Genomic DNA, 26,802 nt, shown 5'->3' with positions numbered 1-26,802 from the left:
CTGTAGCTTTCCCAATCAAAGGAGTAGGGTAGCAAAGAGTCAACCTTTGGAAATTCTTTTTTTTTCTTTTTTTTGGGTCACACCCGGCAATGCTCAGGGGTTATTCCTGGCTTTGCACTCAGGAATTACTCCTGGCGGTGCTCGGGGGACCATATGGGATGCTGGGAATTGAGCCCGGGTTGGCTGCATGCAAGGCAAACTCCCTATCCGCTGTGCTATCACTCCAGCCCAACCCTTGGAAATTCTTGCACTACAAATCTTCATTTTATATAGAGACAAAATTTCCTCTTGATAGATGCTGCCAACCCATCCACTATTATAGTCCTTATTGGTTACAATATGTTTCCTATTAATTTATTGGCAAGAGTAATATATGTTGTTCATGAATTAATCTCAACCAAAAGCTCATGAAATCATTGTGGTGCTGAATGATAGATGTTTCATCCATTTCAACCAACATATCTGACAAAGTGCTCCTAGTTCATAATGAGAGAAAGCAAAAATTGTGCTGGTGGATTAGTGGGGGAATACTGTTTATATCCATATGTGTTTTCACTCCTCAATTCCCTAACCTATGACTCTAAGCTATGGGAAACTGTACCATATTTAAACACTAATTTTGAGTGTTTACCACATTACAAAGACGTTGTTCTGCTTAATAAAATGCTGTCATCTAGTTAGCTCTATAATGAAGTCATCAAAAGATAATCCCACTCTCATTTTTAAAAGTGCCTCATAGCATGGGTATGATAGTGAGTTTTATGAATTTCATTGTTACATTTACTATGCTCGGTAATAAGCTTTTTCATGGAAGAGTGCTAATTAGTATAACACTTTAGTTTAAAAGTTTCTTTATACAATTGGATAGTTTGGAGATAAGCAGGACAGCAAAAGAAAGTAAAAGTATACTTAGATTCAGGGCTTTTATTTTTGAGAGCCAAAACACCCTTCAGTGGTTGAGCATTTCAATATTTCAGTGTAAATTACTTAAAAAATGTGTTGCTATGTCCCCAAACCAAAATAAAGGTGCCAACTGGAATTGATATCTGATTGATATCTGACACAGTGTACTCAGACCTGAATAGGTCCTTGTCTATGTTCCAGTAGAGAAAGTTCACATTAACTGGTATGATTCTATCTTAATTAACACATTATATAAGCATGGGTGTTAGGGGAGGGTATTGTACCTGATACTGATGGAATGCATCGTCTTGTCCTCCTGATAGCCAAACTTCTGTTTTGGGGCTTCAGAATTGACTCAAAAGACTGAAACACATGATTTCTTTCCTGGAATGTGGGTCCTGTCATTGCAACCATAGAATCCGCTCTGTAGAGGATTATGAATGCCCTATGAACTGCTAAATAAGTGCCCCTTCACCCCCCAACAAAATAAGAAAAACTTGTTTTCTACCAATAGCAATGTTTGCTGATTATTTACATGAAGCACAGATGCACGATACCTTCTCTCATGCACTTTGATTTGCAGAGATATACAAATATACATTTCTCCTACAGCCTTTTTTGTCAACTGTATTGTCATCACCCCACATCAAAGGGACATACATATAAGATATTAAGCAATATCAAAGTACCAGGATCAATTCTTACCAGTTTCCATATCATCTTCTATACAAATGAGAAAAATTATCTGACATTCATGTTAAATTTGGGTGAAATTATATTCTCTCAGAAATATCTTTAAGTTTATCCAACAATATCTACTATTGCTTACAGACATTTTCTATGACTAATACAGATGCTGTTATGTTGAACTGTTCCATGACACAAATATTTTTTTTTTAATTTTTAAAATTTTAATTGAATCACTGATAGTTACAAGCTTTCATGTTTGGGTTACAATCACACAATGATAAAACACCCATCCCTCCACCAGTGCACATTCCCCACCACCAATATCCCCGGTATACCACCCATTTCCCACCCTCCCCCTGCTTCTATGGCGGACATGAATCTATACGGTATATAGAGGAAAATGTAGGCAGAACTCTCCATGACATTGAAGCTAAAAGCATCTTTAAGGATGAAACAGCACTGACCATGCAAGTGGAAGTAAACATAAACAAATGGGACAAAATCAAACTAAGAAGCTTCTGCACTTCAAAAGAAACAGTGACCAAAATATAGAAAGAGCCCACAAAATGGGAAAGAATATTTACCCAATACCCATCTGATAAGGGATTAATATACAGGATATACAAGACACTAGTAGAATTGTACAAGAAAAAAACCTCCAACTACATCAAAAAATGTGGAGAAGAAATGAACAGAAGTTTCCTCAAAAAAGAAAAACAAATGGCCAAAAGGAACATGATAAAATGTTCGACATCACTAGTCCTCAGGGAGATGCAAAGCAAAGCAACAATGAGATATCATCTCACACCACAGAGACTGGCACACATTCAAAAGAACAAAAGCAACCAGTGCTGGTGTGAATGTGAGGAAAAAGGGACGCTCCTTCTCTGTTGGTGGGAATGCTGACTAGTCCAGCCTTTCTGGAAAGCATTATGGACAGTCCTTCAAAAACTAGAAATTGAGCTTCCATATGAACCCGCCATGCCACTTTTGGGAATATATCCTAAGGATGCAAAAAAGCACAGTGGAAATGACATCTGTACCTATATGTTCATCGCAGCACTGTTCACAATAACCAAAATTTGGAAACAACCCAAGTTCACTAGAACAGATGGCTGGTTAAAGAAGCTTTGGTACATCTACACAATGGAATACTATGCAGCTGTTAGAAGAGATGAAGTCATGAAATTGTCTTATAAATAGATAGACATGGAGAGTATCATGCTTTGTGCCATGAGTTTCAAGGAAATTATTGACCTTTAAATTATTTTAAAAATTTATTACTAAATCACTGTGAGGTACAGTTACAAACTTACAAATTTTTGTGCTTGCGTTTCAGTCATACAATGGATGAGTACCCATCCCTCCACCAGTGCCCATTTTCCACCAGCAATGGTCCCAGCATCCATCCCACCAAGCCCATCCTGTCCCCTCCACTTCACTCTGCCTATGTGGCAGGGCATTTCCTATTCTCTCCGTTTGGGTGTTGTGGTTTGCAATGGAGGTGTTAAGTGGCCATCATGTTCAGTCTATAGTCTATATTCAGTCTGCATCTCATAACCTGAGCAGGTCCTCCTAGCACCCTTTACTTAGTGGTCTCTTCTCTATCTGAGCTGCCTTTTCCCCCAGCATGCGAGACCAGCTTCTAAGATGTGAAATAATCCTCCTAGTACTTATATCTACTATTCTTGGGTGTTATTCTCCCATTCTGTAACTTTATATTACACAAATGAGTTCAATCTTTCTGTTTTTCCCTCTCTTTCTGACTCATTTTACTTAACATACTTTCCATGTTGATCCACTCATAAGCAAGTTTCATGACTTCATCTTTTCTAACAGCTGCGTAGTATTCCATTGTGTAGATGTACAAAGTTTCTTTAACCAGTCATCTGTTCTAAGGCACTCAGGTATTTTTTCCAGATTCTGGCTATTGTAAACAATGATGCAATGAACACATAAGTGCAGATGTCATTTCTACTTTTTTTTGCATCTCTGGGATATATATCCAGAAGTGGTATTGCTGGGTGTAAAGGGATCAATTTCTAATTTTTTTGAGAAGTGTCCATACTGTTTTCCAAAAGGGCTGAACCAGTCGGCATTCCCATCAGCAGTGATGGAGAGTCCCTTTCTCCTCACATCGTGCCAACACAGGTTGCTTTTGTTCCTTTGGATTTGGGCCAGTCTCTGTGGTGAGAGATGGCACTGTTGTTTTGATCTGCATCTCCCTGATGATTAGTGAGGAGGAGCATTTTTTTCATGTGTCATTTGGCCATTCGGATTTCTTCCTTAAGAAAATTTCTGTTCATTTCACCGCCCCATTTTCTGATGGGGTCGGATGTTTTCTACTTGTGTAGTTCAACCAGTGCCTTGTAAATCCTTGATATTAATCCCTTATCAGATGGATATTGGGTAAATATCTTTTCCCATTCTGTAGACTGTCTTTGTATTCTGGTCTTGTATGTTTTGAGGTGCATAAGCTTCCCAGTTTAACGTAGTCCTACTTGTTTTTCTCTGTTTCCACTTGCTTCGCCAATGGTCTATCACTTTCAAAGACACCTTTAGTTCAATGTCATGAAGGCTTTTGCCGATGTTGTCTTCAGTGTACCTGATGGATTCTGCTCTGATGTTGAGGGCTTTAATCCATTCTGACCTGACTTTTGTGCCCGGTGTTAGGTAGAGGTCTGAGCCCATTTATTTGCATATAGCTGTCCAGTTTTGCCAGCACCATTTGTTAAAGATGCTTTCCTTACTCCACTTCACATTTCTTGCTCCCTTATCAAAGATTAGATGATCATATATTTGAGTTTGTGTGTTAGGATATTCAACCCTGATCCATTGGTCTGTGGCTCTGCCTTTGTTCCATGCTGTTTTAAATTATTACCGCTTTGTAGTAGAGTTTGATGTTGGGGAGAGTGATGCCTCCCATTGTCTTTTTTCCCAAGAAATGCTTTATCTATTCGTGGGCACTTATTGTTCCATATGAATTTCAGGAATGTTTGCTCCATTTCTTTGAAGAATGTCATGGGTATCCTTATAGGGATTGCACAATGTGTACAATGCTTTTGGGATTATTGCCATTTTGACAATGTTAATTCTCCCAATCCTTGAGCAGGGGATATCTTTCCATTTCCTCATGTCCTCTTTTATCTCTTCAAGTAGCGTTTGTATTTTTCTTTGTACAGGGCTTTTACCTTTTTGGTTAAGCTGATTCCGAGTGACTTGATTTTCTGAGGAATAATTGTGAAGGGGACTGCTCTTTTCTTGTCACTTTATTCTCTCTTATTATTTGCGTATAGGAAAGCCATGGACATTTGGGTATACTAAGGTATTCCAGATCTTCTTGGCCCAACTTTGGGAGATTATAGGAATCCATGAATTTATCATTTCTTATAGTTTATCTTATTTCGTGGCATACAGACTTTCAAAGTAGTCTCTGATAATCTTTTTAATTTCTTTGGTTTCTGTTGTTGTGTCCCCCTTTTTCATTTCTGATTCGGACTTTTAGGGTTCTCTCCTTCTTTGTGAGCCTTGCTAGTCAAAGAACCAGCTCTTGGTTTCATAGATCTTTCAGATTGCTTTTTGGGTTTCCATGTCATTAACTTCTGCTCTACGTTTTGTTATTTCTTTCCTTCTGCCTGGTTTGGGCTCCTTTTGTTGTTCCTTTTCTAAGATCTTGAGCTGTGAAATCAAGTTATCTATGTAGGCTCCTTTGTCCTTCCTGAGGAATGCTTGTAGAGCTATAAAATTTCCCCTTAACACGGCTTTAGCTGTGTCCCATAGGTCATAGTAACTCGTGTCTTCCTTCTCATTTGTTTCCAGGTATCTTTTGATTTCTTCCTTGATTTTCTTTCTGACCCACTCATGTTTAACATTGAGTTGTTTAATTTCCAGGTGTTTGATTTGTTTCTCCATGTCTGTGGGTGATTAACTTCTATCTTCAGTACATTGCGGTCTTAAAGGATAGTTGATACAAGTTCTATCTTCCCGATTCTATTGAGCTATGTTTTGTGACCCAGCACATGGTCTATTTTAGAAAATGTTCCGTGCGTACTGGAAAACATATATTCTTTCTTTGGGGGATGTAAAGACCTGTATAGATCTATTAGCCCTCTCTTTTCTATCTCTTCCTTCAAAGCCAGTGCTTCCTTGCTGAGTTTTGTTCTTTTTGATCTATCTAGACGTGATAGGGCAGTGTTGAAGTCTCTATCTACTATTGTGTTGCTAGCAATGTCCTCTTTAAAATCTGTTAGCACTTGTTTTAAGTATTTAGCTTGTACCTCATTAGGTGCATACACGTTTAGGAGTGTGATTTCTTCTTGCTGTACAAATCCCTTGATTAGTAAAAAATGGCCTTCGCTGTCCCTTCTAATATTTTTAAACCGTAAATCTGTGTTGTCGGATACTAGAATGGCCACCTCAGCTTTTTTAGGGAGTTGTTTGCTTGCAAGATAGTTTTCCATCCTTTGACTTTGAGTCTGTGTTTGTTCTGACTGTTCAGATGTGTTTCTTATAGGCAGCAGAATGTTTGGTTTAGTTTCTGAATCCATTTTGCCACTCTGTGTTTCTTAATTGGTGCATTTAGACCATTAACATTGAGGGAGATTATTGTCATGGGATTTTGTGCCATCTTTCTGTAGCTTTTTTTGTGATTGTAGGGATTTTTCTTGTCTTACAGTAGCCCCTTTTGTCCTTCTTTTAATTTTTTTTTTAGTCTATGAAGTTCCTGAGCTGTTATTTTCCATGAAATAGTGTATGGTTCCTTCAAGGTTGAGTGAAACTTTAGCCAGATAAAGTATTCTTGGTGAGGCATTCATTTCATTGAGTTTTTTCACTATATCCCACCATTGTCTTCGGGCTTGAGGGTTTCTTCTGATAGATCTGCTGTAAATCTAAGGGGTGCTCCTGTGTGTGTGATTTCTTCCTTTGACCTTGCTGCTTGAAGTATTGTGTCTCTATCTGTGGCATCCATCATTCTGATTATGATATGTCTTGGAATATTTTTACTAGGGTCTCTTTTAGCTGGCACTCTTCGTTCTTCTTGGATCTGGATGCCTGCATTCTCCAACTCTGAAAACTTTTCAGCAATCAATGATATTTTTAACTGTGGCTTTTTCATTGGGTTTGTCTCCCTGTCCTTCTGTTACTCCGGTGATTCTTATGTTGTTCCTCTTGAAATCATCCCCTAGGTTTCTGATTCACCCAGGAGGAATTTTGAGGTCTTTTCCCATTGTTTGTTGTTTCCTGTAAACTTCCTGCAGCTCATCTTCAAGCTTGCTGATTCTATCTTTGTCTGTAGCCATTCTACTATTGAGGGCAACCACTGAGTTTTTAATTTAATCTACACAGTCCTTTATTCATGAGTCTTCTTTTGTAGCTTTTTAAAAAAAATTTCTGCCCTTACTTCTTTCTGTACTTTCTTGGATGTTCATTCCATTGTTTCTTTCACTTCCTCCATTAATTTACTGGATGTCTGTTGAACCGTTTCTTAGAGTTCATGAACATCTTCAACATTTCATCTCTGAATTATTTACCAGAGATATAACATTTGTGGGTAATACTTGTTGAGGCGTCTGGAACCTTTTCATCATATTCTCCTCGTGGTGGGAATTTTCGCAGTTTCTTCATGTTTTTGTAGTAGTATGGTCATGGGACCTTCCAGTTCACTATCAGTATTCCCCTCTAGTTGCAAAAAAGGATTCTGGATTGGTTCAGGCGATGTTGGTAACCTTTCCCCACTTCTAGAGCTTCTTCACTTTCCACTCAGCTGTTCCTCAGTGGCTTATGTGAGGTCTCTAATGAAGCTTTAGAGAATGTGTTTTTTTTTTGTATTGTACTTGTCGAGCTTCTTATGAAGCCAGTATTATAGTGCAATTGGAATAGGCTACTGGACAATTGGCCTCATGTGTTTGAGATGGCCAGGATATTCAACGCAGAATTAGGGATTGAAATGAAGATGTGAGTCCAGAGTGCCAGGAAAAAGGAAAATAACTGCACTAACCCCCAAGTCTATGCCCACTTCTGCAGAAGCCATGCCCCCTACTGTGATGTGGGTGTGGTGCCAGGTGGGAGGGCACAAACCTGGGAGATGGAGCAAACCGGAGGCGGCACTGAAGGGAGGCACAGTGGCTGACGAGATGGTACTTGGGGAAGTTAGGCACCTCAGGGTCCGAGGGGGCGTCTGGGGCACAGGCGCCGGGGAAATGGTCTTGACCTTTAAATTTAATTTTTTGCTCTAACAGGGATAACATATATTTAAAACCAAATTTTTGTTTTAAAAGGAAAATATGAATAATTAACAAAGTAAATAGGTAAATGTATCATTGTTTTGAGGAGTTTTTTGATGGTATGCACTTGGAGTACCACATTCTTGCCATAGAGAAGTCTGAATATTCTAAAAAATTTAAGGCTGTGGAAATTATATGAACATATCTGGTTGCACTAAAGCTTAGGAAAGAATGATATGCTTAATTAAACTATATACTCTTGACTTAATATCTAAGGAAATAGTTGGAACAATCAACATGTAGATAGAATTTTTTATTTTAATGAATATTCGTAAGATATATTTACAGACTTACAGACTTTCATGATTGCGATTCAGTTAAACAATGTTCAAGTACCCATCCCTCCATCAGTGTCCATTCTCCACCATCAATGTTCCTAGTATCCCTCCCCCACCCCTGCTCCTTTCCCACCTCCTGCCTCTATGGCAGAAACAATCCCTCTTACTCTCTCTGTCCTTTTGGGTGTTATGGTTTGCAATACAGGTAATAAGCAGCCATCATATTTGGTCCATAGTGTACTTTCAGCATGCTTCTATCTCAAGCGAGCCCTCCAACCATCATTTATTTAGTGCTCCTCTCTCCATCCCAGCTACCTTTTCCCTTAGCTCATGAGATCAGCTATCAAGCCTTGGGGAAGTCCTCCTGTCCCTTACTTCAACTGTCCTTAGGTGTTAGTCTCCTATTATGTTACCTTATATTCCACAAATGAGTGCAGTCCTCTTATGTCCGTCCCTCTCTTTCTGGCTCATTTCACTTATCCATGATGATCCACTTATACACAAATTTCATGACTTCATTTTTTAGATAAAATTTCTTTAGTTCAACTGTTGGACTTAATTAGTGAAATCCTAAAATCATTTGTTGTAAACTTAATCCTGGCAATTACCAAATTTCAGAATAACTAGTTTCCCTGTTTTGCATGCCATGTTGGCAAACCTAGTTAATTAAATTAAGAGAGTATAATTTTAAGAATACACAAGTTGAAGCGGATTAAAAGAAAATCAAGTTACAGTGAGATAGCTTAAAGGGATGGAATGTATGCTCTGAATTCTGTATTTATGTCCTGGCAACAAATGGTCCCCCAAGTATTGCTGGGATTGGCTCATGAGCACCAAGTGGAAATAATCCCCAAATACTATCATGTATTACTTCCAAATTCACCAAAATTTGGGTCTGTAGGTGCCAGGCAGTAGAAGTGGAACATCAAAATTTAGTGACTCTAAATTTAACTTGATACTCCCACTATCTACTGATGCAGGAATTGCTATCATTCTACTATAGAGGTCAAGTGATTATGATTCAGGGATATTTAGTAACAGTTACTGCAAATAAAGTCATGGCAGAAGGCAATATTAGAACTCTGTACTATTGAACAGTCGAATATGCAGGGTGAAGAGAGTATTCTCATATGTCAGTGACAGACCCTGAAGCTACTGTCTGACAGAAAATTCAGTTGAATCAAATTTTTAAAAAGCCATTGTCTGAATGTACCACCAGAGGGCACAAGTTTGAACGTTTTCCCTTTAGATTGCCTGCGTTTTTTATCAGTGACGGAATATAACTAAGAGAACTGACTCTTGTTTCCCAGAAGTGAACCTGGACTAATGACCTCAGTCTCGGGGATCGAAGTTTTGCATTGTCTTGTTGCATCCTACTTGTGAGGTTTTTTTTTTATGTTCAGTTTTAACAGCAGTTGTCAGGTAGTCAGAAAGATCCTTTGCATTCAGGATGAGTATTTCAGTTATCTTTGAAACCACAGTTTTCTACATAAAAGTAGGTCTATATATGTTTGATTAAGTAGAAATAATGCCACTGGATATTCAGTTTCTAGTAACTGCTTTGTTAAAATGCTCCAGTGATGTTACAATGCAATCAACCTAAACTCTGCACTGTTTTACCTGGTTTGCAAATTTCATCACAGTCTGTTGTCTCAACCTCCTTCAAATTAATCTCCATTTTACCTTCAGCTTCCACTTAACATATACACGAGCTAATGTAATCATAAAGCAGTAATACTATGAAATTGGATGATTCACTCACGTTATTTGGACATAGTAAATGCTCAATAAGGAGTTGTTGTTGGACAACAATTGTACTGAAACCAATACTACTACTACTACTACTACTACTACTACTACTACTACTACTACTACTACTACTACCTACTACTACTACTACTACTACTACTACTACTACTAATTTAGTACTAGTAAGTGGATGAGGCAAGATTGAACTAAAATATCTTGATACCAATTCTCATTACTCCATTGCTTTATTGCAGCATTCAGTTCAGTACATAATAAGTATCAGATGGTGAAATCATTAAATCTACCCTTCTTGGACACTTCTGCATTCTCTTTGAATTCCAGTTGGCCAGGAGATGGCTCAAGATATTTTAGGACAGGACTGATTTTCCCCCTCAGCAAATATGTGTGTTTACAGAATCAGAAGTCTAGAACTGGAAGCTACCTTTGACATTATTTCCTCTAGTCCAATGCACAAAAATTTTATACAACACCCATTAAATTTGTGACCCAGGCTCTGCCAGAAATGTTCCCTCATAAATCTTCCAAATCCTAGCTATTTTTCCCTAATGGGAATAACAGTCTTTACATTGTTTCTTCTTTGAGCATTTACTCTTGTTTCTCATCCTGCCTACAGCAAGGTTGCATTTCCTTGTATAAACCTGGCACAAGATAATTCTTACAGTTGTCTTCCTATTTTTCATTATATATTAAAGACCTGGCAGCAAATACATTCAAATTTTCATTCCTATCGTTTTTCACTTTTCTCATTTTGCCCTTGGTTTTGTGCATCAGCTTTAAAAATATCATCTTGGGGTTAATGAATAACTAAGAATGCTCTACTTTTGCAATACAGGGCATGTTATAAAAATGGAAAGTTTATTTTATTTGTGTGAGATGCAAGAGGCTTCATGGACATGTGTTGTAAGTACTATTATTTTTTTTTATCTTTTAGAACCTCTGAACATCTCCCTCAGCAAGTGAGAATATCAAACAAATACGAGTTTCAAATTCCTAGAAAAATATGGCAAGGATTGTCACTGAAAATTAAGTTCCTAGTACTCAGCAATTTTTACAAAAAGGGGACTTGAAGAAACGTGGAGATTGGATTTAGAGATACATGCAGTGGGCTGATGTGATATTGATTTGAGGCAGTATGTTAGAAATTGATTTAGTATTTCAGGCTATAAGCTGACAGAGTCTGTGCAGAAATGGAGAGAAGGAAGAATCTGGAAAGGTATTTAGGAGATAGTTTTCAGAGAGAATCATAACTCATTTGACGTGAGAAATGAGATTTAAAGACTCCCTAAGATGTGACTGGTTTCTCCTCACTGTCATCACTTTTGTCCATGGTTATTGGGATTTCATAAATGAATGCCTTACTCTATTACCTTGTATTAGTTCATACTCAGAGAATATTACATCATTTTCCAAGACTTCTTTAAAAATTTAAAAATAGCACTCATTAGTGTAAGAATAATAATGTTATGATATCTTGTAACTTAGAGATAGATGATTTTTTACTCATAGAGAGATCTGAAATGCGAAACTTTTATAACCCTAAAAAGACAACTTTTTAGGGCTCCTTTTAGATGTTATCATTTGGGGTACAGGGTTGTGTCACACCTGGAAGTTCTTAGGAATTATATGTAATGCCACAAATCATGCCAGCATTGGCTGCACACAAGGAAAACATTTTACCTCCTGTATTTTTAGTCTGGCCAAAATTTGTTTAAAGGAGAGAGAACTCTCCACTAATTTCTGATCATTATAACATTAACTATTTTCTAATGTCATCAATAACCACTATGATGATTATTATTAATCTCTGGCTCAGGGTTTTCATACAGCTAAATCTTTCTTAATAGTTTTATACTCTCTTTCAGATTACCTTACCTTGAAAATGTCAATGTTCTTCTATCTGGTTCTCTTGGTGACTGGGCTACATGGCACATCACATAAAAATTCTGAAGGTAAAGCAACCACCTGCTTTTATCCCCTGAAAAATGGCACTCTGTATAAGATGTCATCCATCAATGCTGACTTTGCATTCAATCTCTACCGAAGTTTCACTGTGGAGAATCCACAGAGGAATATTTTCTTTTCCCCTGTGAGCATTTCTGCAGCTTTGGCCATGCTCTCCCTCGGGGCCTGCTCCAGCACTCAAACTCAAATCTTGGAAAGCTTGGGTTTCAATCTCACAGATACCCCAACATCAGAGATACAGCAGGGCTTTCAGTACCTCATATGTTCACTGAATTTTCCCAAAAAGGAATTGGAACTACAGATGGGAAATTCCCTCTTCATTGGAAAGCAACTGAAACCACTGGCAAAGTTCTTGGATGAAGTCAAGAGGCTCTATGAGACTGAAGTTTTTTCTACTGACTTCTCCAATATTTCTGCAGCCCAACAAGAGATCAATAGTCATGTGGAGAAACAAACCAAAGGGAAAGTTGTGGATCTTATACAAGACCTCCAACCAAACACTGTCATGATTTTGGTTAACTATATTCACTTTAAAGGTAAGGCACCAAGATATATATTTTACATGTTCAGATAATTTGGCATATAATTGAGGAAGCTCAAGGTATCTTCTCACTGGCATCAGGAGGTGTTCTTCATGGCACAATGATGTGTTCAACTGGACAAAGCTTTATATAATTTTGTATCTTCCTGGAGAGATATATAACTCTTTGAATGATACAAGGAATAGCTAGAAGTGGGGAACTTTTAGATGATGGTATAAAGATCCTGATAACAACTAGTAGATAATAATTGTATTTAAAAGATTTGGTAAGCTAAACCAAGCTATCATTTTGCAGATATTCACATTTGGGTTTAAACCTACTGTAAACCTCACTTGGCCATGCTGTACAGATATATCTATTATATATTATGCAACCCAAATATACCAAGCACCGTGTATATGTGTGGTTTATATACATTGTATCATCCTATCCTAATAAATGCACAGATTCATACAGTTAATCACTTTCACAGATTTTTCCCCATCCATGTTTGTCTATTCTTAAGCTGGCAATTGTTTAAATTAATACCATAACTTTTATAAAGGCAGTCTACCCATCTGATCTCTACTGGTTCTACAGCACATATCAGTCATGTTTTGGGGAGAGACAAAACATTATTGTCCATAAACCATACACTTTTAAATTGATAAATGGCACAACAGGTCTGCTGTCTGTTTTCAACAGGTGTGTTGAATATTCTCACATATATATTTATTTTTAAATATTTAATTAAAAAATTTAAACTTAATATCTAAAATTTAAATTTCAACTGTGAAGTACAGTTACAATACTTTCTTTTTTATTTTCTTTTTTAAAAATTTTAAAAAATTTTATTGAATCACCGTGAGATAGTTACAAGCTTTACAATACTTTCATGCTGAGTTTCAGTCGTACACTGATCAAACATGCATCCCTCCACCAGTGTGCATTATTCTCATATATTTTTTAAGAAGAGGAAACTGTGGTTCTAATGGGTTTAGTGTTAAGTATAGTTTTGAACACAGAATACAGAGTTCAGTCGATTTGAGATCCCTGTTCCTCATCTGCAATCAGCTATACAAAATACCACATACAGTCATGTTCTCTCTGCAATTAATCACTTGTAGAATTGGTTGGCAGTAAGTATATATCTCTATGACACAGGCGGGGGGGGGGCTTGGGTGGGGGGGCTAGGGGCGTGGGGGGGTTAGGGGTGTGAGGGGGCGGGGTGGAGATATACTGGGATTCTTGGTGGTGGAATATGAGCACTGGTGAAGGGATGGGTATTCGAGCATTGTATAACTGAGATTTAAACCTGAAAACTTTGTAACTTTCCACACGGTGACTCAATAAAAAATTTTAAAAAAAATGACTGATGAAAAACCACACACTGCCATTAATACTGGTTTTAAAATAATGTTCTGCTCTATATTTTAAGCCCAGTGGGCAAATCCTTTCGACCCATCCAAGACAGAAGAGGAATACAGCTTCTTAGTGGACAAAACCACCACAGTGCAAGTGCCCATGATGCACCTGATGGAACAATACTATCACCTTGTGGATACGGAGCTGAACTGCACTGTGTTGCAAATGGACTATAGCAAGAATGCTCTGGCACTTTTTGTCCTTCCCAAGGATGGTCAGATGGAGTGGGTAGAAGGAGCCATGTCATCGAAAACACTGAAGAAGTGGAACCGTTTGCTACAGAAAGGGTAAAGATCTTAGACGTCAGAAGCGGGGAATGGGAATAATTATAATGTGAGCCTTAATTCAGCAGAAATTTTGAGATAAGAGGATAACTGTGCTAAACCACTTAGCAGTTGTGTGGTGATAATAAGTGTAATCAGAGAACATAGATTAGTCTATTATTTTTCTGTAAATTTCATATACTGTGTTTCATTTAAGCACAGTAGCAAATGTACAAAGGAGCTGGCATAAAAGACGTTTATAAAATAAGAAAATCAGAGCTAAAAAGTATGATGCATTTTACATAGTTGGCCAACTATTAATTTGATATTTTCCTGGAGGCCATTTAAAGCTTGGAGATGGGAAAAATATTGAGGCTAAGAGATTTGGTACACAGACACACTGATCTTTGAGTGCTAGATAAAAAAAAAAACATGAAATGCCCTGTTGAAACTCAATTCTACAGGTACTCTAATCTTGGCCAACATTAGAGATATTTTCTTTTGTTTCTATGAGTCATATTTCACTACTTCCATTGTTGAAAGTCAGCATTGGTTGAATAAGAACTTGTTTGTTCTGGTAAACTTCTAAGGACTGGAGCGATAGCACAACGGGTAGGGCTTTTGCCTTGCACGTGGCCGACCCAGGTTTGATTCCTCTGTCCCTCTCGGAGAGCCCGGCAAGCTACCGAGGGTATCCCACCCACACGGCAGAGCCTGGCAAGCTACCCGTGGCGTATTCTATATGACAAAAACAGTAACAGGTCTCACAGTGGAGATGTTACTAGCGCCTGCTCGAGCAAATCAATAATTTCTAAGACATTGATGCCATGTGTTAACCTGGCAAATAGCTATGGCATGAATACTTAGAGTTGGGAGCAGAGTCCAATATAAAACCAGTGACAGAGACAGAGGAAGTTATAAGCTTGTTGTGTTTATAGCCATGTTTTCTATCCTCTTTCCTCACAGGTGGATTGATTTGTTTGTCCCAAAATTTTCCATTTCTGCCACATATGACCTTAGATCCACTCTTCTGAAAATGGGTATTCAAGATGCCTTTGATGATAATGCTGATTTTCCTGAACTCACAGAAGACAGTGGTCTTAAACTTTCCAATGTAAGTTGGTTTGCTAGATTCCTTGAATATATCTTATGGATAAGCCATTAATAGTCTGTTGAGCTAAGCTTTTTATTTTATTAATTAGTATACTGAAGTTTAGGTAGATAGATAGATTCATGCTAAAGGCATCCTAATTGCCATAAAGTGTTACTGACTTAGTTGATTCCATCCTTGAATTCCTAGTTATAAATGATTTGGGTAAAAAAAATGTAATGATTAGAATTGATTCTGATTAGATATGTTTCTAGAAAAGGCAGTAGGAGTAGAATGGGATGTTTAAGAAGAAAGCTCTATAGGAGCTGAAGAGATAGTAACGCAGGGAAAGATGCTTGCCTTGCATACAGTTGAATCAGGTTCGATCCCTGGGCACCACATATGGTTCCCTGAGCTTGGCCAGGAGTAATCCCTGAGCAATGAGCCCAGAGTAAGATCTGAGCACTGCTGGTCCCAAAACAACACAAAAGATACTTTGAGTGATAGAATGCCATATAAAAAGAGTTTAGTATCCTTCATATTCAAACACCACGTATACAGTGAGAAGGTAACCCTGCCCTTTCTTTTTCTTTCCTACTCCAAATCATTCCAAAGACATTTCAGGTTTCTTGAGGGAACCAGCAGTGTTTGCTCTCCCCCCAACAGGCTGCCCACAAGGCTGTGCTGCACATTGGTGAAAAGGGAACAGAAGCTGTATCTGTCCCTGAAGTGAGATTCCTGGATCATCCCGAGATTACTCTCCTTCATCCTATCATCCAATTTGATAGCTCCTTCCTCTTGTTGATTTTGGAGAAAAGCACCAAGAGCATTCTCTTTCTAGGAAAAGTTGTGAACCCAACGGAAGTGTAGTTGGGAAAGACGTTGGCAAATTTCATGTGCGTACTGCAATAGTAAATAAATAAATAGTGTAGGCTGATAAAATCAATGTGGGTTTGGATGTGCTTTCTTTTGTGCAGAGGTGGAGACTGGACCTTAACTGCACTGTGTACAAGAAACCACTCCTGTGACCAAATATTCATATAATCAGTGAATGATCCAAAGCACAGGAAGAATTTATTTCAGCACATTCTTTATTTGAGCCACTTCCCTAGTTAGATCAAAGGAATTTGATTTGGTAAATGCCTTCTCCTATGAATCACAGAATCACAGACTGAAAGCCTCTACTAAGAATGTGACTTCTGCTATACATATGCTGAAGGTATATACATGATACCCTTTCAGTATCAGTATTGAAAACCACAATGACAAAACAAGAGAGAGAGAGAAAGTGTGCAAGTGAGCGAATGAGCAGGAGAGAGTGAAAGTCAGAGAGAGAGAGGGAGAAGTGCCTACAATAGAAGCAAGCTGGGGTGGGGAGTTGAAGACTAGAGAGAAACTGAGGACATTGGTGCTGGGAAATGGACACTGGTGGAGGGATGGATGTTTGAACACTGTATGACTGAATCCCAATCATGAACAGCTGTGTAATGGGCTATCACAGTGATTCAAAAACTAAATGAAATGAGTAAGGAAGCGAGTGACAGACATAGAATGACTGTAGTCATTTGTGGAATATAGAATAACATAATATGACATTAACACCAAAGGACAGTAGAAACAGGGGCCAGGAGGATCGCTCCGTGGTTTGAAAGCCTGCCTCATTGCTTGGGGAGAAGGCAGTTGAGATGGAGAAGAAACCACTATGTCATGGAGATGGGAGATGCGTGCTGAAATTAGACTAAAGATCAAACATGATGGCCTCTCATTATCTGTATTGTAAACCATGGTGCCTAAAAGTAGAGACAGAGAAGTAAGAAGAAAGCTTCCTACAAAAGAGACAAGGGGTTGGATGGGGTGGGGGTGGTGAGAGGGATACTGGGGACATTGTGGCGGAAAATGCGCACTGATAGAGTGATCATACATACATCATTGTATGACTGAAACTTTCATTTATTCATTAAAGCTTTGTAAATGCATCTCACAGTGATTCAATAAAAAAGAATAAAATAAAATGAAGAATGTGACCTTTGTGAACTTACAGGCATGGGGCAAAACAAGACAAATAAAAACTTCCCTGAATAAACCTACCTCACCACTCGTCTTCATCAAGTTTCCTTATTCTTTATTTATAAGCTTATAATGGAGAAGAAAATTCATTCATTCATTTGAATGAATGAAAGTTCATTCAAACCATACCTCAGTACCTCATTAAATACTTACAATCATTTTACTTTCCAAATGTTCCTCTGGTCCTACTTGCTCTAATAAAAATAATCTAATCATACCATATTTCCATCTCTGTTCTCATTGAAGTTTAGTGATTTCCTAAATTACCAATGAAAGGTGATTCCCTTTCATTGATTTCATCTTCTCTGTGTGTGCCATTTTAACCCTTCCAAAGAACTAGATTTTATTTCTGACAATCAGTTTCAAAGTCCCAGTATTAGACTTGGGTGCACACAATTAGTGCAATGATTGCTAGAATGATGATATATGAAATTTTAAACCTAAGGTGAAACTCTTAAATACCAGCAAAATAATATCCAAATTACACATGTTTTGGAAGATAGTAAATATTTCCAGATAGTCCAAAACTGAAAATATTTTGAAAAAATACATATATATGCCACATTTTAATGTGTGGGGATCTTTTAAATTCACATATGAATTATATTCATAATTTTAATTAAATTATTCACAATTTATAAAGTGAACTTTCAAGTGTTTGCCTTCTACCTTTGTAGAGTGTATAATAAATGTATATACCTATTATGTGTGTGTGTGTATATATATATATATATATATATATATGACTCACTACTCCTAAACCTACTTTCCAGTGCCATCCTACCACCATAAAGACCCCTCTATACTCCTCTCTACTCATTCCTTCTAGCCTCTCTTCATAACGTCTCTGGCAATTAGCACAGTTTTATGGAGTCTAGGAGTTTTTTAGCTCATTTGTTTTATAAATTCAGCAATTCTTTCCAGATTCTTCTTTGGGAAAGGAAATGTCTCCCTATGCCTAGGTGCAAATCAATTGTTTATTTCTCAGGAATTATTTTAAACATATATTTCTAAAGACAACAGGTAATAAACAATAAACATTATCAACATTATATTATCCAATCTCTCCTCCTGGAGAATGCTTTTGGCCTTACTTTGGAGTAATTGTCTATGATAACTGTAACCAATATTTGTCACTGTACTGAGATATATCCAGAATCAAACTGCACAGTTCTCACTTGACAAAACAAAGCAAATGCTCCATAGTTTTCTGTTACTATTATGGAAGAATTTTACTTTAGTATACCAGTCTCTATATTCTATTTCTATGTGCTGGCTGTTGTTATTACAGATATCTCCATACATCAGTTCTTTAAATACTAGAAATTGAACTTCCATATGACTCCGCAATACCACTTCTGGGAATATATCCTGAGGCTGCAAAAAATCACAGTAGAAATGACATCTGTACCTATATGTTCATTGAAACACTGCTCACAATAGCCAAAATCTAGGACAACCCATGTGCCCGAGAACAGAAGACTGGTTAAAGAAACTCTGGTACATCTACACAATGGAATACTATGCAACTGTTCAGAGAGATGGAGTCATGAAATTTGCTTATAAGTGGATAGACATGGAGAGTATCATGCTATGTGAAATGAGCAGAAAGAGAGGAACAGATATAGAAGGACTACTCATTTGTGGAGTATAAAATAACATAACAAGAGACTGACACCCAAGGACAGTAGATAGAACGGTCAGGAAGATTGCTCCATAGTTGGAAGCCTTTTTCACGAGAGGGTGGGGAGAGGACAGCTGGAATAGAGAAGGGATTACTAACAAAATGATGGTTGGAGGAATCAGTTGGGATAGGAGTTGTGCGCTGAAAGTAGATAAAGGACCAAACATGATAACCTCTTAGTATCTGCATTGAAAACCATAATGCCCAAAAGTAGAGAGAGAGCATGGGGAATATTGTCTGCCATGAAGGCACAGGGAGGGTGGGAAAGGTGGAGATATTGTTGGTGGGGAATGTGCACCGGCGGAGGGATGTGTGTTTGATCATTGTGTAATTGTAACTCAGACATAAAAGCTGGTAACCATATCTCACAGTGAATCAATAACATTTAAAAAAACAACAAATATGTGTTTTAATGTATACTTGTTTATTTTAAATTAAGACACCATGATTTACAAAATTGTCTATAATAGAATTAGTACAGGCTTACAATGTTAAGACAACCCTCGCACAATCACTGTCTCCAGGGTCCCTGTCATAACCAAACCTGCCCTCTTGTCAGGCATACAACTAATATATTTCATATTCCTTGCTCCAACAAAACTTAAAGAAATGTCAAATAGAATTATGAGAAGATAAATCAACACAATTCAATTTATTGTGAAAATATTTATATAATTTTAGCCTATGTAAATAAAGAAATTCAAATAATTTAATACAATATCATAGACTCCCCATTCTCTTTCACATAAATAAGTTTTCGGCTCTGTCATCAAAAACATGTGTTGTAGGATAACATAGCCTCAGGTAGTTTATGTTTATTGGGTTACTCCCATTACAGTGCTTCCATTCCTCTTTGTTTATTTGTAGCTTCTTTCTTAGTGTTCTGTTGACTTGTAAATATTGTTTTTCTCTTCTCCTTGAATCCTTTGTATAGGTTATTCAGAGCCATTTCCTTTTTGTATGGACACAGGAAGACTTAGCAAATGCTATGCTTTTATAACCTGGGAGTCATTTGACTCTACATGATATTTTCCTCCTGGGCATCTGTTCTCTCAACCTAAGCCTCAGCTGCTCTTACTTCCTAGCACCCCCAAAGCAGGGTCCCGACGAGGGACGAGACGGACCCAGGGCAAAGGGTGAGTTGTGTGCTACCCTGGCATCGAGATGGGCCTGGCCAAAGTGCCTAATGCTTAACTATAAGTTAAGAGCTTGATCATGGACAAATGTTGTCATGATCCAAACAGTGATGACTAGATTTGGACCCTGCTAGGTTTAGGAGTGATTAATCTGGCCTGAGTACTGTGGTCTGAGCCTGTGGCAAGATGTTGCCAGGAGAGCTGCCTTGCAAGCCTCAATGTATATCTTGCTATGTCCATACAAAAATAACTAATATTAAGATGTTAATAAGTGTTTGGACTAAGGAAAAGAAAAAGAAAAAACCTTAAGAGTCAGGAAGGGCTTTGGAATGCCCTGCTCTCAGGAAGGGCTTTCTTATGTTGATTTTGCTACCTGGCTGGGTGTAGCCTAGAGGGCAAGGTGGGAGAGAGAAGTAGGAGGAGAGACAGAGAAGCCAGAGAAAGGCTGGAGTAGAACGAGAGAGAGGATGGAGCTGGGAGTGCAGGAGATGAGAAAGATGGAAGATTGAATAAACGCTAACTAATCAGCAACCAGCTTGCTCCTCATTCTTCCTTCGCCTATCCTTGGCCATCGGCCATCCCGATCCAGTCCACACACAGCGGTTCCAGAGCACTGAACACGGGCGGTGAGACAGAACCGCCCGGAGAGCCACGAGTGCACGCGCCTGTCGGAGTGCCTTAGTTTTTTACAATGTGTTACATTAAATTTTATTTCATACTTGAAACTTATTGCACTAGTCATCATATCCTTCCTTTCATAAATGAGGCTTCTTATTTTGCCCTTTTAGCAGGTATATCACAGTATGACTGTATCACTGTCATCCAATTGTTCATTGATTTGCTCGAGTGGGCACCAGTAACATCTCCATTGTGAGATTTGTTGTTACTGTTTTTGGCATATCAAATACGCCACGGTAGCTGCCAGGCTCTGCTGTGCGGGAGAGATACTCTCTGCATCTTTCTGGGCTTTCCAAGAGAGATGGAGGATTCGAACCCAGGTCAGCTGCATGCAAGGCAAACGCTCTAACCACTGTAATATTGCTTCATACTATTTGTTCCAAACTACTTGAAGGAAAAACAGAATTATTAGAAAATAAATCAACAAAGTCAATTAGTGATTAGTTAATTGATTGAGTAATGATTAATATAGTGATTAATTGCTAACTATTTTTAACTTTTCTTTATCTAGTAGAGGAGAACTATATGTTTTTAACCTTTCTCAATATAGTAGAGAACCATATATACCATTAGTTAGTGCCATATACAATGCCACCTGATATAAAGTTTCTCCTGTTTTTTTTTTCGGCTTTTCGGGTCACACCTGGCGATCTACAGGGGTTACTCCTGTATCTCCACTCAGGAATTACTCCTGGCAGTGCTGGGGTACCATATGGGATGCTGGGAATCAAACCCGGGTCAGCCGTATGCAAGGCAAACGCCCTACCCACTGTGCTATCACTTCAGCCCCCAGTTTCTCTTGTTTTTTATTCTTTTTATTTATTTTATTTTTATTATTTTTTTGCTTTTTGGGTCACACCTGGCTCTGCACAGGGGTTACTCCTGGCTCTGCACTCAGGAATTATCCCTGGCGGTGCTCAGGGGACCATATGGGATGCTGGGAATCGAACCCGGGTCGGCCGCGTGCAAGGCAAACGCCCTACCCGCTGTGCTATCGCTCCAGCCCCCTCTCTTGTTTTTTAAAGGAGACCTTTTAACTTTTTTCGAAGAATCACCGAGATTACTAGATTTTGTCCCCCATGGTCATTTTTCTGGCTAGAATTATTCCTCTAAAAGATAGGGGATTTACTCCAGAAATTAAGCAATTGCTTCCCAGAAATTATTCAATAAAGGAATGAAGATAATTTTCAAACAGTGTATACATGCATTATTTATGAAGCAGTGAAAAAGTGCTTTGTTGCCCTTAATCTTATATGATATTGTAGAACCACAGGAGGTGATTTGATTAGCATTTCCCTAGCTTGACAAATGATAAAACCCAAATTTATGAATGATCAATGTATCAAGGTATATAAGTCACTTCAATAAACAAATGATGAAATCAATCCTAAAATACTGCACTGAGATTATGGCGCAGATTTTGCTTTCATAAAGGGATTGGGTTATAATTTTTCTAAATTTTATTCTATATTTAAATCAATGTTATATATGACAATGTTCCCTTTGGTGCATTAGGTTTGGTGCAACCAAAGCACATTCAAAACATTTAAATTCGTGAAATTAAAGAGTACACGAGGAAATGGAAACATATCCCCTGCTCATGGATTGGGAGAATTAACATTACCAAAATGGCAATACTCCCCAAAGCGTTATACAGATTGCATGCGATCCCTATAAGGATACCCATGAAATTCTTCAAAGAAATTGATTAAGTACTCCTGCAATTCATATGGAACAACAACCCCACACGAATAGCTAAAGCAATTCTTGGGAAAAAGACGATGGGAGGCATCACCATCCCCAACTTCAACCTCTACTACAAAGCGGTAACAATTAAAACAGCACAGAACAAAGGTAGAGCTGCTGTTCAATGGCACAGGGTGGAATATCCCTACACACAACGCCAAATGTATGAACATCTAATCTTTGATAAGGGAGCAAGAAATGTGAAGGGGAGCAAGGAAAGCCTCTTTAACAAATGGTGCTGGCATAACTGGTCAACCACACGCAAAAAATGGACTTAGACCTCGACCTAACACCATGCACAAAAGTCAGATCAAAATGGATTAAGGACCTCACCAACGGAAAAGAATCTATAAGGTACATTGAAAACAAGGTTGGCAAAACCCTCCACAATATTGAAGCTAAAGGTATCTTCAAAGATGACATGTCACTGACCAACCAAGTGGAAACAGAGATAAACAAATGGAACTATCTTAAACTAAGAAGCTTCTGCACCTCAAAAGATTCAGTAACCAAAATACCAAGACAATATACAGAATGGGAAAGGATATTCACCCAATATCCATTTGATATGGGGTTGACATCACAATATATTAGGCATTGGTTGAACTCTACAAGAAGAAAACATCTTGTGACCTTATATGCTCTTCATTCTCAACAATGGAAAACAAATTATCAAATGATGCATTTTCAGCAGGTCTGATTGTTGGGGGAAATTACAAATAATAATAGCGAGGTTTCTGTTGAAATATTGAATACAATCAAAGTAAAGAGAGATTAAAGTGAAAATCATCAGCCACACCGGTTGGGGGTGGGTGGGATGGGAGGTATACTGGGATTCTGGGTGGTGGAACATGTGCACTGGTGAAGGTATTGGTGTTTTATCATTGTATGACTGATACTTGAACCTGAAAGCTTTGTAACTTTTCTCATGGTGATTCAATAAAAAAAAGAAAACATCCAACCCCATCAGAAAATGGGGCAATTAAATAAACAGAAACTTTCTCAAGAAGGGATGGGTACTCCTTGAACTTTTTATGACTGAAACACAAGCACAAAAGTGTGTAAGTCTGTAACTGTACCTCATGGTGATTCACTAATAAAAATTAAAAAAAAAAACGTTTAAATGTCTTTGGAATGCATAATGCTCTCCGATTAGCCAAAGGAGACTTAAGAAAACAAAATAAGATGGGAGGCATTACATTTCCTAACAGTGAATTTTACTTCAAAGCTATTATGTTCAATACAATGTGGCACTGGAAGAAAGCTAATCCTACAATCAATGGGATAGAACTAAGTTTCCAATTGTTCTGACTAAAGTCCCCATACTTATGGCCAACAAGCCTACTCAAAGGAGCTAATTATATGAAGTGGAGCAAAAGAATCTCTTCAAAAATGGCCCTGGGAGAACTGGATAGCCATGGATAAAAATATAAAATTTGAACCACACCTAACATCTCTCAGAAAAGTAAACTCAAAATGGATTAAAGACCTCAAAATTAGATCATGTCACTGCACTGTAGCACTGTTGTCCCGTTTTTCATCGATTTGCTTGAGCGGGCACCAGTGAGACTTGTTACTGTTTCTGGCATATTGAATACGCCACCGGTAGCTTGCCAGGCTTTGCTGTGTGGGTAGGAGACTCTCGGCAGCCTGCCGGGCTCTCCTGAGAGGGGCGGAGGAATCAAACCTGTGTCGGCCACATGCAAAGCAACGCCCTACCTGCTGTGCTATCGTTCCAGTCCAAAATTAGATCGTAAATCTATAAAATTAATTAAGGAATTCATTAACATACCTCTCCATGAAGTTGACCAAGAAGAATTTTAATTAGATGATCACAGTGGCAAAGGCAACAAAAACAAAAATGAACAGAGGCAGAGTGATAGAACAGTATGTGTGACAATTTTATTGCACACAATAGAGGCAGATTCGATTGCTGGCACTTCATAGGTTCCCTTGAGCAAAGAAACACCAAAAAATTTTTAAAAATTATAAATTCGATTACTTCAAATTAAATTTTTTTCACAGCAAAAGAAGCTCAAACTCTAATAAAAATACATCCTATTAAATGAGAGAAAATATCAGTTGTACACAGTCAGGTTAAGTGTTGATATCCAGAATAATGAAACATTCACAAAACTCAACAACAAAAAAAATCCAACAACCCCATCCATTGGGTATGGATATAAAAAATGTTCCCGAAAAGAAGACCTACATATCGCTAACGGTCATGTTTGTAAAAAGTTTCTCATTGTCATTCATGATTAGGAAAAAGCAAATCAAAACATTAATTAAATGTCATCACACATGTGAAAATTACATATATTCAAAAGTCTGCAAACAGTATTGGTTGAGTTGTGGGGAGAAAGTACCCTCTTGCATTACTTGTGGGATTGTTTTTTGATATAACCTCTAGGGGAAGAAATATGGAGACTTCTCTAAAAGTGGGTAGAGAATTCTCATACAACCCAATGATACCACTTCTTGGTATCCTCAAAACACAAAAACATCAATATACACATCTACGTTCATAGCTGCACTTAGTACAATAGCCAAGATATTGTAAACAGTCCAAATTCCAAGTACACATTAATGGATCAAGAAGTTGTGGCATATATACACAATGGAATAATACATAGCTCTAATAAAAATTATGGAATTTTGAGAAACATGAATGGAACTAGAGAATATCATTCTGAGTGAAATTATACAGAAAAATATAGAAAATATAGATAAATATAGAATTATCTCTCTTCATATGGGACATAAAGGTACACAGCTAGATAGCAACAAAGGGTCCAAATCCAGCATAAGGAGAGTTCTGATCCACAAAATTTAATTGTGGGGTGGGTTGATATGGAGGGTTGTTGGGGTCCTTGAGGGAGGAAGATGAGTAGCTGGTGATGGATATTGTGCATTATGTGCATGAGGAACAATTATTAATAGAATTGTTAACCATTATAATATCTTTTTTAATAGTGGTTTACAATATATAAAACTTTTTAAATCATAATATCTTTAGTTGAAGATAAGTTGTTTGAAAATTAGATAACTTTCTTTATTTTTAAATTTTTTATTGAATCATCGTGAGTAACACTTACAAAGCTTTCATATTTGAGTTTCAGTCATACAATGATAGAACACCCATCCATCCACCAGTGTATATTTTCCACTACCAATGTCCCTAGTACCTAACCCCCCTTAACGATCCCACCCCTCCCCTTGCCTCTATGGCAGTTTCCCTCTTACTCTCTCTCTACTTATGGGCATTATATGGTTCACAATGCAGATAATGAGAGGCTATCATGTTTGATCCTTTATCTACTTTTAGCACACATCTTCTATCTGGAGGGATCCCTCCAACCATCATTGACTTAGTGATTCCTTCTCTATCTCAGCTGCCCTCTACCCCAGGTCATAAGTCAGGCTTCCAACCATAGAGCAAACTTTGTGGCCCTGTCTCTACTGTCCTTGGGTGTTAATCTCATGTTATGATATTTTATATTCCATAAATGAGTGCATTAATTCTATGTCTGTCCCTCTCTTTCTGACTCACTTCACTTAGCAAGATGCTCTCCGTGACAATTCATTTACAAGCATATTTTTTGACTTCATCTTTCCTAACATCTGAATAACATTCCATTCTGTAGATGTACCAAAGTTTCTCTAGCCAGTTGTCTGATCTCGGGTACTTGGGTTGTTTCCAGGTTCTGGCTATTGTGAACAGTGCTGAAATGAACATACAGGTGCAGATATCAATTTTACTGTGCTATTTTGCACCCTTGGGATATATCCTAGAAGTGGTATTTCTGGGTCATATGGAAGCTCAATTTCTAGTTTTTCAAGGAATATTAATATTGTTTTCCATAAAGACTAGACCAGTCAGCATTCCCACCAACAATGAAAGAGAGTCCCTTTCTTCCCACCTACACGCTAACACTGACTGTTCTTGTTCTTTTTTAAAAGAAGTTTTATTGGATCACTGTGAGATACAGTTAAAAACTTGTGTGATTATGTGTCAGTCACACAATGCACAAGCACCCATCCCTCCACCAGTGCACATTTTCCACCACCATTGTTCCCAGTAGGAAGAAGCTGAATGTTGGACTGCAGCTGAATCTCACTAAGACAATGTTCATGAGAAATGGACTAGTTCCTGATGTTTCATTTGCTCTCAACAGAACAAACATCTCCGAATACAGAAGTTACGTGTACCTAGGTTGAGAACTCAACATGACAAATGACCTGGCACCTGAACTGTGCAGGAGGAAGAGAGTGGCGTGGAATGCCTCCAAGAGCGTAGAAGAA

The 26,802-nt window shown here is 38.0% G+C and overlaps 1 protein-coding gene across 1 annotated transcript; it reads left to right on the top strand.

Annotated features, from left to right (window-relative positions):
- The first annotated feature begins 11,804 nt into the window (after positions 1-11,804).
- Positions 11,805-16,056, top strand: SERPINA7 (serpin family A member 7). The gene is made up of 4 exons (XM_004606320.2): positions 11,805-12,423; positions 13,847-14,120; positions 15,063-15,210; positions 15,853-16,056. The coding sequence occupies exons 1-4, from the start codon at positions 11,805-11,807 to the stop codon at positions 16,054-16,056; spliced, it is 1,245 nt and encodes a 414-aa protein (XP_004606377.1).
- Positions 16,057-26,802: the final 10,746 nt, after the last annotated feature.

This window comes from Sorex araneus, chromosome X (genome assembly GCF_027595985.1).
Source record: "Sorex araneus isolate mSorAra2 chromosome X, mSorAra2.pri, whole genome shotgun sequence".
Taxonomy (NCBI): Eukaryota; Metazoa; Chordata; class Mammalia; order Eulipotyphla; family Soricidae; genus Sorex; species Sorex araneus.
Note: the sequence above shows the minus strand (reverse complement) of the source record. Positions and strands in the feature narration are given on the sequence as shown.

Bases quoted from the DNA above. Each gene is read 5' to 3' on its own strand.
- SERPINA7 (XM_004606320.2), top strand. From the start codon at position 11,805: ATGTCAATGTTCTTCTATCTGGTTCTCTTGGTGACTGGGCTACATGGC. The intron at 12,424-13,846 runs GTAAGGCACCAA...CTATATTTTAAG, and splicing joins TAACTATATTCACTTTAAAG to CCCAGTGGGCAAATCCTTTC. The intron at 15,211-15,852 runs GTAAGTTGGTTT...TCCCCCCAACAG, and splicing joins GTGGTCTTAAACTTTCCAAT to GCTGCCCACAAGGCTGTGCT.